We start from the raw sequence: 13,761 nt of genomic DNA, 5'->3' as shown, positions 1-13,761 counted from the left end.
ACAACACTATCACAATGAATGATTCAAGTTGCTTGGTCGATGCCTACCTGGTTCTGCGAAATCTAGAAGGAAAAATCTCATCTTCGTCAAATATTTTCTAGAAGAATGGTTGAGAAATTGGGAGAGACTTTGACATGTGTTTCTTCCTTCTTATGACATCTAATTTGTCACAAAATTTGGATGTAATAATTAATGTACAGATAATCAACCATGCATTAATGGAGCAGATGGATCATTAATGAGGACCAGCATATTTTCATTTTATGTCAAGATAGGGTTGGAATTGTGAGCGATTGAGAGCAGACATCCCTTTCTTTCTTAATTAGATGTAGAGATTTAATTTACATTATGATTGGACTCAATTCAGAAACGGCTCTAATAAACATTTGATTTATAATGGATGAGCTTTGTTTGTTTTTTTTTGTTTAAAGTCGGAGTAATATTTATTTTTTAGTATTTATATATTGTGGTTTTTTAAAAAATATATTTTTATGTAAAGATATATTTCATCTTAATAGAAAAAATTATGATTTCTAACTTAATATTTTGTCGCTATTAATTATTGGCCTGAGATACAATTTTTTTAATAAAAAAACAAAACATGTCAACAATTAGAGCTAAAAATTAAACGATAAGGTCACATTTAATAAACCACAGTAAGGACATATATGATAAGCCGTGATAAAGACATAATTAATAAACTATAGGACGGACAATATCCTTATTTAAAAGTATATCAGAATTATGGCCAACTCTAGTGGATCGTCGCATTTAATAAACCACGTGAAATATACATATGATAAGCCGTGATAAAGACATAATTAGTAAAATATAGAACACACAATATCCTTACTTAAAAGTATATCAGAATTATGGCCAACGCCAATACACCGAGCAAATTAATTTTGTCTTTTATTAGTTTTTTGGACAAATAATTGTTCGGCGCCGCGGATTGAATTTGTGCAAATAATTGTTTTGCACCGCACATTAAATCTAGATAAGGATAAATCTCTAAAATAATCTAATTGTGAACATAAGGACTTAAATGATACATGTATGGTTTAGAAAGATGCATGTAACCTTGATATCTAGATAAAAATGATCAAAATACATAGAGCTGATAATGATATGCTGATCTCCTATTGTTCTCAAAATTTAAGCTCATACTCATACATCGTGTTATTATTCATGAAGAACTAGATTTTTCATATTGACACATGATACACTGTGGCGACACTTACAAAATAAGCAAGCCCAAGGTGCAAAGTGCTTCCTTTGGAAGTGCTTAATTACCACTGATACTAATAATACGTTGTGGTAACATCCATATAAAATAAGCACAGCTCAACGCGACAAGTGCTTCCTTTTGAAGTGCTTAATTAGTATACTGATAATCTACTAATAAACAACAGTTCAGCGTTGAACGGAATCTTCCAAAAATGGAGGCGGCGACAACTCCTTAACTAGAGCTGCCTCAGGAGATTTATTCGTTGCCATTGTAGTATCTGGAGCTGATGCTGGTATGTCATCCGGTCCATCTATGGATGGCTTTATGACGGTATAAAATAGTACATTGTACAAAATGGTGAAGATAAGGAGAGCAACCGTGGTGTTTGTTAGAAAGGATCCTGAAATTTCCAGTGTTTCTTGCTCTGCTGGACCTGGACCTCTTGTGATCTTCACATCCGCAGCTGCAATTAGTCAAAAGGAGTTACAAGTTAGGTCAGTTGCAGCTAGCATTAGCATCCAAAGAATTGCTAATTGGCAGCTTGAAATGAATTCGATTTTTGACAGATTGTGTTCACTACTGATTGGTTATCAGAACAAGTGATGTTAAAATCAAAACCTGTAATTAATCTTCTGTCACTTTGACATATATAATTTCAACTTCTGAGACATTTGTAGTAAGCAGATTCAAACTCAGCAGAGAAACTGCAAATAAAGGACCTAATTATGAGAATGCTAGAGGGTGCCAACAAGTTTACATGCATGCTGAAGGTTCTTCTATATCAACATATTGTCTTATCAAAACTCCATATAATTAAGCTCAGCCACGTATTGCATTTCATATCAACAAACATGAATTTCATTTGCTGATTAAGGGGAATTACTTAATTTTGCTACAAATGGGAAAAGCTCGAAGGCAATTTGAATTGTAAAGTTGAACACTTCAATTGGACCCATATCTATATATAAATCAGAAAATTAAGCATATGTATAAAATAGAATTGCAGGAAAAAAAAAGAAAAAAAAAAAGAGAAGTACCCTTTATTTTTGGAGAGCTGATTTGCTTATTGGAGAGAGATTTGAGCTGCTGGTCAAGTCTTTGAAGGGCTTGCCTGGCCTCTTCTGGGTCTATTTCGAACTTGCTATTTTGTGAATTATTATTCTCCACTGCACGAGCAACAACAGAAGGTGAAGGATTGTTAACATAATGGTTTAATCTTTCGAGTGATAGGATTGGCTTGTTGTGAAGAAATGAGAGAGATTGCAAAGAAAGCATTTGAATGCTTTTTTAAGTTATTTTAATGGCTACAGAAATCTCTGCCTCTCCAAGTCCTTCGATGGCTTAACGATAATACCTGAAACGGACATATTTGTCAGTTTACCACAGAAGTGGGGTCTCATCACAATCGGGATAATCCTACAGATAAAGCAATTTAAATTTTTATTATTTAAATAAGTCGAAAATTAAGTGAAAAATAGAAAAAAGATACTGTTGCGGCTTTATAATTAAAATTCCACTATTTGAATCTACTAATTTTTTTTTGTACTATTTAAAAAAATAAATTTATTATTAAAAATTAAAAATTTATAATTTTAAAATTACATTTCACTTATTGCTTTCACTCGCTCCCTTACAATTACATATTCTCCATGCAAATTGAATACTCAGTTTCACTATTTTTCAAATTTATGAATTTTTTTTATATTCATTAGTTTTTGTATTTGGTGAAAATTAATTTCTTAATATTTATTAACTTTCATGACTAATAAAAATTTATTGATATTCATTTTTAAATGATGGGTTTTGTTTTTCTTAATCAATTATCCAAATTACTTGGAGCTAAAAGAATATATCTAAATGATTTGATGACAATTTATAAAATTAAGAAGAGAAAGAGAAAAAAGAGTTAATTAATTATTTTTTTTTAAAATTATTTAGATAATAGAAAGATGGTATAAAAAGAAAATTAATAAGTTTAAATAGCCGCACCATATAATCATCATATACTTTCATTACTATGACATAATTAAATTAGAAATCAATCACTTTTTTCTAATCTTATCAGTGAAGAGTGACAACCAAATCAGATTTCCGTTTTATGCTTATTTATATAATGTTTTACACTTTTACTTTACTAGCCAAAAAAAAAAAACTTGTAATGCGTGTTTATTAATTTTTTTAAATTGTGAAGTCTTGTTTTGGAACGGGCCTCTGCGCGAGACCCCGCAAAAAGACGGGAGTCGTTTCGGACAGGGTGTGTGGCCGAAGCTCCCCTCGCCAACCCCCCCATTGAAATTACATAAGATTGAGTCTTGCGTTATCTTAAATTTCTTGCAGTTTTTTTTTTAATTTCACATTTATCACTGCAGAGACTCTCAATTATTGACCTAAGATAAGTATCACAGCCTGATGAGTGAAATCTCGAGGAACCAATTGAGCCAAGGATGACGTGGCATCCAAAACATTTATGCTTCCTGTAAGATTGCACATTAACTAAACAATAGATAGATAATGAAGTCGGATGTGTTAATCTTGCAATGCACATCCTCAAAGGCAACCTCATTTGAGATTTTTTAAGTACACATGTCCAAAAGAAATAAAACATTGATATCAGTTTGCTGACATGGCATCATCTCATTGGTCCAAAGAGGACAGCCCTAGACATTTGTCCAATTAAGGGGCTAATTGTACAAGTTTTAACATGTTCCCATAAATATTTGTGTTGTGTAAGCAAAGGCCAAAGCAACCGGACAGGTGAAAAACACCTTTTCCTTTTTGCTTTCACTGTTTCCCCCACCCCCCAAAACAAAAAAAAAAATAGTAATAAATTAGTAATAATAATGATAATGATAATGATAATGATAATAATTAATAAATAAAAGCAAAGTCACGAATAAATCAACAAAAGCAGAAACGGGAAAACGAAAAAAAAACGTAAGAGCGAAATAATAACGATGAAGAAATCAGGCGCAGCAGAGAAGAAAAGGGTGCGAAGATCATCAGCGGTCGTACAAAACGGCACCAGAGATCCCAATTCCGATACCCCACCTAGGGTTTGCCCTCTCTCTCCCCCTCACCCCGCTTCTCTTATGTCCCAAAACGGCACTTGCCCAAATGTCGTTTGCTTTTCAATTTCTTTTTCTGGGTCTAATCGCTGATCTGGGGATATTTGATCCTATTATCACGCGGGGTGTTTACAATTTTTGAAATTTTGTGATATTTTTATTGTTTTTGTTATGTGGAGACAAGAAAGTTATGTTTTTGATTAATTTATTTTGGCATTTTTTCTGTGTTGAAACACTGTACCTGTTATTAGTTTTTTGAAAATTGTTAATGCAAATACGTTTGGTATTTGTTTATATGTATATATTGTATGTAGTAATGGTGTTTTTTTTTTTCCAACATCTTTTTTTAAAAATATTTTTGTTCTAGGGAAGTGGAAGTGATGATAATTGTGTAATATGGCTAGTTTTGAGCCCAAGGAACGAAATGTATGAATTTATCGCATAAAAAGGCCCTGTTTTCAGCAATTAACAAACTTTGATGATATAGTATATGTTACTTATGGGTGTGAAGGGGCTTTTGGAAATCAGGTTTTTTCCTGTTTATTTCCTTCTTCATTATCTTAGTATGTTTAAATGCTTACGGACTGGAAGTTTGGTTTAACCTATTCATGCTTTGACTTGGCGTGCCTTCCTGCTTATATCTGGTTATCGCATCATTATCAAATGTTTCTCGATTATTTGATTGATGCTCTCATATTGCTTTGTTAAGACTTGATTCTGATCTGTGTCTGGCAATTTCTTTTCATCTTCTGTATGTCGATGGATTTATGCTGAGTTGCTGACCTATATTTATTTCTGATCGTGCTGTAAAATTTTTCTGTTTTGTCATTTTTCCCTGCTTTCTAATGTTTGTATATGTGTGTTTTTCTTTTTTTGTAGAAACAAGCTGCCAAGAAGGATGTTTTCCAGTTGTTTGCTGAGAAGGTGCGAGACCATAAGGATTTGGAATCTAGGTGGGCTGTTTTACAGGAAACACGAGTGGAATATTTTAGAGGTAAGGATTTTGTAAGCTTTTTGAGAAATCACCCGGAGGTTAAAGATATACTAGAATCGGATAGGAATCTAGAAACTGAAGATATTGCCAACGCTCTATTAAGTAAGAATCTTTTGGTGCGATGTGATCGTGTGGTCAAAACTCTCCGTCCTGGGAAAAAAAAGCTATCTACCTGGCCAGCACATTTAGAGATCTTTCCTGTAAGTCATCTTTTTAACTTTGATATAAGATTGGAAAATTTGAAAGTTTTTTTATTTCTTTTACAATTAGATGCTTGAACATTGTTTCATGTCTTATAAAAGAGGAAAACAAAGGGTGCTTGAGCCACTTGAACTTCTCGTCCTGAACAATTTTTTGATGCCTTCTCTCATTTATGTTTTCCATTTTGTATTAGCATGTTGAACTGATTCTCTTGAACAATTAATTTGTAGTGAGTTTACTGGCATGGTCTAGAATCAGTGTCCTATGTTTCTCGTACGTATTTTTTAATATGTTTTTCAGCTGCAGAAAAATGGGTATTCTTGGCCCTTTTAGTCACATAGGATGTTTAGAGCCTGAATTTTTCTCTGCCTCAAAGGTTAGGAGGTTTTAACTTGTGCTATTCTTGCAGCTTAGTTGAAGTGATATGTTGGGGCTTTAAGCAAATAAATAGGTTATGGTGATGTTCTTTAACATGGCTTTAAGCAAATAAACAGGTTATGATGTTGTTCTTTAACACATGTTGTTCTTTAACATACATATTGATTTGTATCTTTCATGGGCAATTATTTTCTTGCATACCTCTTCTTTCTTTTGTTACTAGGTAGCCTTTATTAGATGCTCTTTAATCTTCTATCTTGCTTTATCTATAATATATTGCACTCCTACATTAAGCAAGAACAATCGGCATATTGGGGATAAAAGAGCACTTGAGTGAAACAAGTAAAATTCTTGAACACATGTTCTTGGTGATGTAACTGGCATTTTCAATAACATCTTCATTTCTGCTTAAATTTTGGTTCATTCTAATTCTGTTTCATTTGTTGTTAAACTAATACTGTGAATTTCTTCACTTTTTGGTTTTTTTGGCAGGAGCAAGTATTTTCTGATAATGATGCGTTTTTTGCATGGACATTTGAAAAAGGGCGGCCGCTGTGGCAAACACTACTGTCATTTTTCTGGCCAGTGTTGACTCTGGCAATTTGCCTGTTTCCTGTTTATCCTCATCGATGTAAGCTATTAATTCTTTATTCATGTGCTGGAGTCTTGCTGCTTATCCTCTCCTTACTTTTCGGTAAGCTCTACTGGTTTATATTTCTTTTTTAATTTTGTTGTTTCTTGGTATATTTTAGCTCCCTGTTTAGCCAATCAACCCAGCATCATGCTGTCTTTTTTGCAGCGTTTGTTGTTGCTGGAACTATGTGGTATGGGTCAGCAACTACCCCCATCGAATTATTTGGTCCCACTTTGTATTTAGCTCACTGTTTGTTCTATAGGCCTTTATCTCATGGGTGATCTTGCGTCTGTCAGGAAGATGAGAAGGACATGTCTGCCACCTTCTCCGTGTCATTTTTTAGTGTAGAGTAGGAACTTAAAAACCAAGTTCTCATTTGTGCAATCGCATGATTCTACACCACCATTTAGATGTTGATAAGTTTTTCTTTTCGTACATGCACTAGATTACATAGGGTTTTTTTTTTTTAATTATTATGAAGTATTTAATATAATTCCTTTTATTTTCCTTTGTGTGTGTTCTTTTGGTGCTTTGATTGTTGTAACCATGTTGTCAAAGGATAGTATCATTATTATTGCCTGTATTCCTATCTTTTTTTAAATTTCTTTTTTTTTGTCTTAAATTTGCAGTGAGAGCAGCAATATTTGGTATGATATGGATTCTTCTTGGAAAGCGTGTTTGGTTCTTCCCTAATATCCTTGCTGAGGAGGCAACATTGCGAGAGTTATTCCGTTTCTGGCCAAAGAAGGATGAAGAGGAGAAACCAAAGTGGGCAGCTAGGCTTTTCTATGCTGTTGTAGCTGTACTTGTTATTTTGTTGCTGAGGCACCATGCTCCTGATGAGGCTGCTAGAGCCAGGTTTGTACAATAAGATACTTTTGCTTTAGGAATGCAAGTTAAATGTCCTTTCTGGTACTCTCATCATATACGATTATTTTCTGGTGGGTCTGAAACGAAATGCCAACTTCACTGGTACAGGTATCAGAAGAGAATGTCAAACATTATTGATGATGTCCTTGAATGGTCTCCAAGGTTGGCCCTGTCTGGAATGATGGAGAAGCAGCCAGATGTGGCTAACGCTACAGAGGCCAATGGCACCTTTTCCGATGGAAGCAAGACAAACCCAGATGAGATAGTTCCCCCAGATGCAGATGCAGAAACTGGAAATGTACATGAGAATGATCAACATCAAGACAATATATGATAATACAGCAGATAGCCAACAGAATATTTTGTTGTCTTTTTTATTTTATAAATGATCTTTTTCCTTTTTCTCTCCTTTTTGCCTTGATTTTGAGTGTAAAATAAAGCAGTTGGATTCCAAATCCGTGCCCCCTTTTGACATGATTTATGATAATAGGTAACTTTTCTAACTCTTTAAAGTTGGTGGTTGGTAATGCGTTTCTCAATTCTATATCTGATCCTGATTCTTCCTCTGCTGCTGAAATGAAATTGTAATATCAGCACAAAATGTTACGAACCCAGTTTCACGCAGCAACACGTGACGAACCAAGTTACTTCAGCAATAGTTCTCGATGCCAGACTAAGGTGGATTCAGTAACTTTACCGCTGCCGGTATCGTAATAGGCAAAGCCCAAAATCTGATGATTTGAACATTAAAACTTTGAAGCTCAAATGTATTCAAGACCTTCAAAAGTACACAACAGGACGGGTAGACATTCATTTTTGTTTTGTTCACTAGAAAATGGTTAAAGATCCAGACTGCCGTTACCGTTCCAAGTTAATCCATGCGACTATTTCTAATGGAGTTTATCAAACATTATCTGTACATAAAAAAAGAGGGGAGGAATGACGATAAGCAGCTAAAAATGACTTGCAAGAAGCCACGAGGGGCTTATTCATCTCCTCCCTCATTCACCCACAATCCATGCAAAAGAACGAAGCCAAGAATGATTTGCCGGCCACAAGACAACCAAGAAACTACCCTTCAGTATATCAGTGGGTCTTCATCCTCCATATTGGCACGAGACGGCACCCACCTTACCTGCAAAAGGGCTCACTGAATAGCAAGAGGCCTCTGCGATGCCTGGTTGGAAGATATGCTTCCCCACTGCTTGCCTGAACAGTCTCCAGTTTCCCCTCTATCACCTAAGTGTGAATGGTATGTTGATGCTTGAAGGCCATGATTCTGGTAACCACCATTGGCATTTGCATGATTGCGAGCTTCATGCATGTTGTGTGCTTGAGACCCACCTACATCTTGCTGACTAGCTGAAGAATTCCAGGTTTCAGCTGAGTCGGATGGCACGGGTTCAGATCCAGATGAACTGCCAGACAGAGATGGCCTGATTCCCGAACCTCCACCCTTCTTTTCACTATTACCCTTGGAAGCATCATCAGTTTTCTTTGCAAACCGTCCTCCACTACCCCTTGCCCTTCTCATTGCATGCTGGTGCCGAGACTCGTGAAGATACGGCTATAAAATGTAAAAATAAAAAAATTATATCAATCCTTCAACTCAGCATTAAAACATATCCACAGTGAAATACATGGTTCACTATTACCTACTGTAAAAGTCAATGAACAATTAGAAAAGAATGCAAAATCATATATACCTTTCTAACTTTTATTAGTTTCTTTTCAAGCTCTGCTTTAGCACGTGCCTGTCTTCGCCTCAAAATCCCCATGTACTGTTTGGCATTCACATAAACAGGTTCTTGTGCCATCTCAAGTGGTAAAGGCATTCTAGCATGAGGCATTCCAACAAATTGAGGATAACCCTAATCATGGAAGGGATTTATTAGATTGACAGAAGTTGCAATTTTAAAAATCACAAAGATAAGAGGGAAAAAATAAAAATGAGTGATCAACAAATTTTGTTACCAAGAAACTTTTTTCAATCGAAAGCATAGGTGACAGAAATTTCAATCACATAAATAATTCAACCAAAAATATATGATTTCAACAAATCATATATGGGACATAATTTCTTGCAAAAACTGCAATTCAATTACTGAGATTATACAACCAAGCATACACCTAATTTTTGACTTCCCAAGAAAATTTTGAAGATTCATTTTCAAACACATGATTTTTGTAGAAAAGGAAAGATATTAAAGACGTCAATTTATGCCATCTGCTAACATTTATATATAACAAGACATCCACATACCACAGGTTGATGACCATAAGCTGCCATCATCCCTCCATAATATGGATCCTGATATGGATTTGATGCACAAGCCTGCCAAAAAGTTGCAAGAAAACTAGGAGTCCCTTCTGTTCCAAAAGTAAGTAGAAGTTCTCTAATTTTACATACTACAGGATAAGGAGTCTTAATCGATTATGAATAAGTAAGGCTATCACTAAGAACAAAAGAGAAGGCACTTACAATTGAGTGGCCCACAAGTTCAAGCTGTGGAGGCTGAGTGAAGCATTCATCACGTATTGTTGGCATAGCTGATGCACCTTGCTGCACATTTTGGTTCTTTTGTCCATGATTCCCAGCTGCAATTCAGAAGAAGATTCTAATTAGTATCCTAAAACAATAACTTTTACACTTCTTGGGCGAAAGGCATTACACCAACAAAATTCATTTCTGTAAAAACAACTGGGATGACAACTGAGTACCCATACTGTGAATGAAAATGCATAATTCCTCTGAAGACATTTTCATTAGGGTGATTCAGGCAAGATTAGAGATATAATTAAAGAGAAATAAAAAGAAAAGAGAACAGACAAGGACAACTTCACACATATTTCTCAAACTCTCTATTGACACAGCAGCAACTAATTGAATCAGACAGCTTGTTGAAAATGAATACGGAGCTGATAAGATTAAACTAATGGAGCAGAATAGGAAAAATGAAGCAAAGATATCACAACACAGACTCCTCAATCAGTCACTAGAAATTAAAGAATCACATCACACAGATTTCTAAATCAGTCACTAGAAATTAAAGAATCACATCTACTGAATGATGCATGTCATATCCAAAAAGAATTTGTCTTCCCATACACGCAGCACTTGAGGCTTGGGTAATCGTCTCTCTAAGCATCCTCCAAGACCAAACTTCAATTATATACACACACTTGCATGAGCCATACGCTGCAGTGATGACTCGCACAATTCCTCTAAACTGTTCTTTCATGACATGTTACAACACTTTCTGAAGCCTATAATGCAAGTTTACTTAATGGTGAAGTGCTTCACAGCTAAGCAAGCAGACTACTGATTGCCAATAAGTAGACAAGCAACTAGTTTACAAGCAGCTCACAGATAAGTATCTTTTACCCACAAAATTATGCCATATTTATCTTTATTAGGAATAGTGGGAAAGCACCTCCCAAATCAGAAATACAGGCACACACTGAGCACATATATAATTCAGAAAACTAACAATCATAGACAAGTTATTTTTCCAAAAGAAATCCATGTCAAAACAAAAAATTTATAAGCATAAATTCGAGCAAAAGTAATAGATTATTCAACTTTCATCATCATTGGCTTTTTTACTGAAAATATAACAGTAACAGATGTCCCTATCTGGAAATCCTCAATAGACATCAACAATAAAGCGGATCCTTTTGAAATTTATCCAGTGATGATGCCAAGACAGTTTATTGACGATGAGGAATCTACCAGATTCTAAGAAACTACTGAAATGTATGTAAAATCAATAGAATAGCTGCATAGCTTTTGTTCAAACATAAGAAAAGCTAACTGAAGATTTCAACAAGATAAAACATAAAGCCCCTATAATTTCATAAATTTATATGGTTCTATTCTCATTCATTACTGTAATTAGAGTAAACCAACACAGCCGCATTTGGAAAATTTCACATATTTGTTAAAGATAACATACGAAATCTAGCCATGACTAAAACTAGCAGAAATAACTTTGTGGTATTTTTCATCGATTAGTGATGTTTATCTTCTATATCTTAACATAATAATGATATAGGACCAGGTACCAGATTCCACGTAGGCTATAACACAGCAGGAGTGCACATACAAAACTTATGCATTTCAACCATCAGCAAATTAATAATCATTACACAAATCATTCACATTAATTTACTCCAACTACCTGACCGTGAAGATGCGGTAGCCTGTGATTCTTTGTTAGCATCATCATCTTCTTCATTCAACCCATCATTAGATATTGATTTAGCATCATTGGACTCTGAACCATTTGGACAATCCAATGAGGATGAATTTGATACATTTGCCCCAGCCAAAGCAGGTGAGATAGAATTATATCCAACACCACGCCACCAAGGTTCAGTATAAGCTGCACCTGGTGGAATTGCATTTGGATCAGGCTCTAATTGATTTGTTCTCTCAGACTTGGACCGCATGCCTTTGAGATTCCTTTAAACAACAGTAAATCACTTATTCCCTGACCAACCATACAAATACATCAGCTCCGAGTCAGCAGACCTCCAGAAAAGCAGCATGCTAACTACAAAGTCAGACATAGAAGTAACATAAACAAGAATCGTGTGAACCTGACTCTACTGAACAGAAACTAAAAGTGACAGAAAGGAACAACAATTAATCAGAATTCATAAAACCTCCCTCTTAATAACCCAGAAGCTCAAACCACCTAGTAGATAAAAGAAAATAAAATATGAATCATACCCTAGCTTTCATACAACCCACAAAAAATTTTTAAGTGGACTTCATAGCACTCAGTAAAGATATCATGCAACATTAAACCCTTCGTAAATTTTTACCGAATCTTTTGACAGTAGACTCCATAACTTTTCTTCAATTCTTCAACTCCATTCTCCTCCAATCAAATGAGAAACAGCAAAATCAAATCATATGCAATCATAAGCAACAAACCTTACAACAATTCAAGCTAAGATCGTGTAGTTAATAGCCTAACCACATAACATAACATCTTAATTTTCATTGTTCCTTTCTGTTTTAGTTTCCACTTAGACTGAGTCGCACACTCACATCAAGCTAAATTATTTTATTCCCAAAAAAAGTCTCAACTTTCTCGCATTTTCTAGGCAACCTAACAGAATTTGATCGACAGAACATCAAATTGAACCCAAATTCACGAAACATCGGAACTAACATCATATCACAACATGCAACGACTGAAATACAAACAATTCAATGAAATTGATGTAATGATCGAAAAGCTTGATCATAATTAACGAAATCTAAATTGAAAAAAGGCACTTACTTGGTGTTAATCGAGAAGAAATTGAAACCAAAAAAAAAAATAAAAACCCTAGAAATTTGGGGGCTTTAAAATTAAAAAAGCTTTATCTCATCTATCCAGAAAGACTTTTGAGAGAATTCGAAAAAAGGGAGTCAATCTAGTTTCTCTCTTAGCGATTATTATTATTATCATTATTTATCTGTTTGCTTTATTATAACTATTTAATAAATAATTTAATAAGAATAAACTCTTTAAAGCAGGGCTGCTGGGCTGCTGGGCTATGATTTCGTCACTCAGATGTTCCTGTCCTCGTGGTTTACTGCGTTGGAAATTGTGACACGTGGATGGCAGATCTCGCTACTTGTTTGTCCATTTTTTTAAATAGAAACTATTTCAGAAATATTTATAAAATCAAAGTATTAAGATTAATTTACGGTGAAATGTGAATTTAAAATTAATAGAATAAATCATATTTACAAAGAAACTCCACAACTATAATTTTAATTGTTCCTCCTCATTCAAAGCTTTGATTTTTTTTTGTTATTAAATGCGAGTTCTAATCTTCTAGATCTATTCTTATTTATATTATTTGAGTTTATTCTAGTATTTTATAACATTATATTTATGTTGTACTTCTCATTAAACTTTCATATGATTTTCTTAGATATCATAAAATTTTCCCCTTAAAATTGCTCATCAAATTAATTATGAGAATTATTATTATTTGTTTAATTAGCTTAAAAAGGGATCTACTTAATTAGAATAAATAATTAAAATTTATTGCAGCGGATATAAAATATAAGAAATAAACTCTATATTTATGAAAATAAAAATTATGATGGAACTAAGAGCGACGAAATTTAAAAGAACCAGTAAATAATTAATATTTGATAAAATTGAGATCAGGTGAAAGCAGGTTGCCGGTTGCGGCGGGTGAGCCGTCTAATTTTTGTCCAGATTCACAACATGGGTGACGTTATCACGGAGCTCGAATATGGACGTAAGAAAACAAAAAATTAAAATAAAAAATAAAAAATTCAAAACTAGAGGCCCACGTGACACGCACTTGACTGGCAAAATACGGGGAATGCGTGGCTTGGAAAATGGGGTCCACGACA

The 13,761-nt window shown here is 34.4% G+C and overlaps 3 protein-coding genes across 6 annotated transcripts; 1 reads left to right on the top strand and 2 right to left on the bottom strand.

Moving 5' to 3' along the window:
* Positions 1-1,164: 1,164 nt before the first annotated feature.
* On the bottom strand, positions 1,165-2,570 carry LOC102630109 (hypothetical protein). The gene is made up of 2 exons (XM_006470561.4): positions 2,266-2,570; positions 1,165-1,691 (listed from the first exon to the last, which is right to left on the bottom strand). Exons 1-2 carry the CDS (start codon positions 2,501-2,503, stop codon positions 1,414-1,416), a joined length of 516 nt encoding a protein of 171 aa, XP_006470624.1. The 5' UTR covers positions 2,504-2,570; the 3' UTR covers positions 1,165-1,413.
* Positions 2,571-4,073: 1,503 nt separating this feature from the next.
* LOC102629817 (uncharacterized) lies at positions 4,074-7,873 on the top strand. Its single transcript, XM_006470560.4, has 5 exons — positions 4,074-4,281; positions 5,173-5,487; positions 6,359-6,560; positions 7,130-7,358; positions 7,479-7,873. The coding sequence occupies exons 1-5, from the start codon at positions 4,183-4,185 to the stop codon at positions 7,702-7,704; spliced, it is 1,071 nt and encodes a 356-aa protein (XP_006470623.1). The 5' UTR covers positions 4,074-4,182; the 3' UTR covers positions 7,705-7,873.
* A 208-nt stretch (positions 7,874-8,081) lies between these two features.
* LOC102628969 (nuclear transcription factor Y subunit A-1) lies at positions 8,082-12,853 on the bottom strand. 4 transcript variants are annotated; one of them, XM_052431681.1, is made up of 7 exons: positions 12,665-12,853; positions 12,201-12,256; positions 11,552-11,926; positions 9,853-9,968; positions 9,634-9,705; positions 9,077-9,241; positions 8,082-8,937 (listed from the first exon to the last, which is right to left on the bottom strand). In XM_052431681.1, the coding sequence occupies exons 3-7, from the start codon at positions 11,820-11,822 to the stop codon at positions 8,518-8,520; spliced, it is 1,044 nt and encodes a 347-aa protein (XP_052287641.1). In that variant the 5' UTR covers positions 11,823-11,926; positions 12,201-12,256; positions 12,665-12,853; the 3' UTR covers positions 8,082-8,517. The 4 variants fall into 4 exon arrangements, with proteins under 4 accessions (XP_052287641.1, XP_052287643.1, XP_006470620.1 ...); XM_052431683.1 differs by having other exon boundaries at positions 11,552-11,863; XM_006470557.3 differs by lacking the exon at positions 12,201-12,256.
* Between the last annotated feature and the right edge of the window lie 908 nt (positions 12,854-13,761).

The sequence above is a fragment of the Citrus sinensis genome, chromosome 2, assembly GCF_022201045.2.
Source record: "Citrus sinensis cultivar Valencia sweet orange chromosome 2, DVS_A1.0, whole genome shotgun sequence".
Classification (NCBI taxonomy): Eukaryota; Viridiplantae; Streptophyta; class Magnoliopsida; order Sapindales; family Rutaceae; genus Citrus; species Citrus sinensis.
This window is presented reverse-complemented; position numbering and strand designations above follow the sequence as displayed.

Bases quoted from the DNA above. Each gene is read 5' to 3' on its own strand.
- LOC102628969 (XM_052431681.1), bottom strand. From the start codon at position 11,822: ATGCGGTCCAAGTCTGAGAGAACAAATCAATTAGAGCCTGATCCAAAT. The intron at 9,969-11,551 runs GTAGTTGGAGTA...TCTGAATTGCAG, and splicing joins TACCGCATCTTCACGGTCAG to CTGGGAATCATGGACAAAAG. The intron at 8,938-9,076 runs GTATATATGATT...TACATTTTATAG, and splicing joins AACTAATAAAAGTTAGAAAG to CCGTATCTTCACGAGTCTCG.
- LOC102630109 (XM_006470561.4), bottom strand. From the start codon at position 2,503: ATGCTTTCTTTGCAATCTCTCTCATTTCTTCACAACAAGCCAATCCTA. The intron at 1,692-2,265 runs GTACTTCTCTTT...GACTAATTGCAG, and splicing joins CAGCTCTCCAAAAATAAAGG to CTGCGGATGTGAAGATCACA.
- LOC102629817 (XM_006470560.4), top strand. From the start codon at position 4,183: ATGAAGAAATCAGGCGCAGCAGAGAAGAAAAGGGTGCGAAGATCATCA. The intron at 4,282-5,172 runs GTTTGCCCTCTC...CTTTTTTTGTAG, and splicing joins ATTCCGATACCCCACCTAGG to AAACAAGCTGCCAAGAAGGA. The intron at 5,488-6,358 runs GTAAGTCATCTT...TTTTTTTGGCAG, and splicing joins CACATTTAGAGATCTTTCCT to GAGCAAGTATTTTCTGATAA.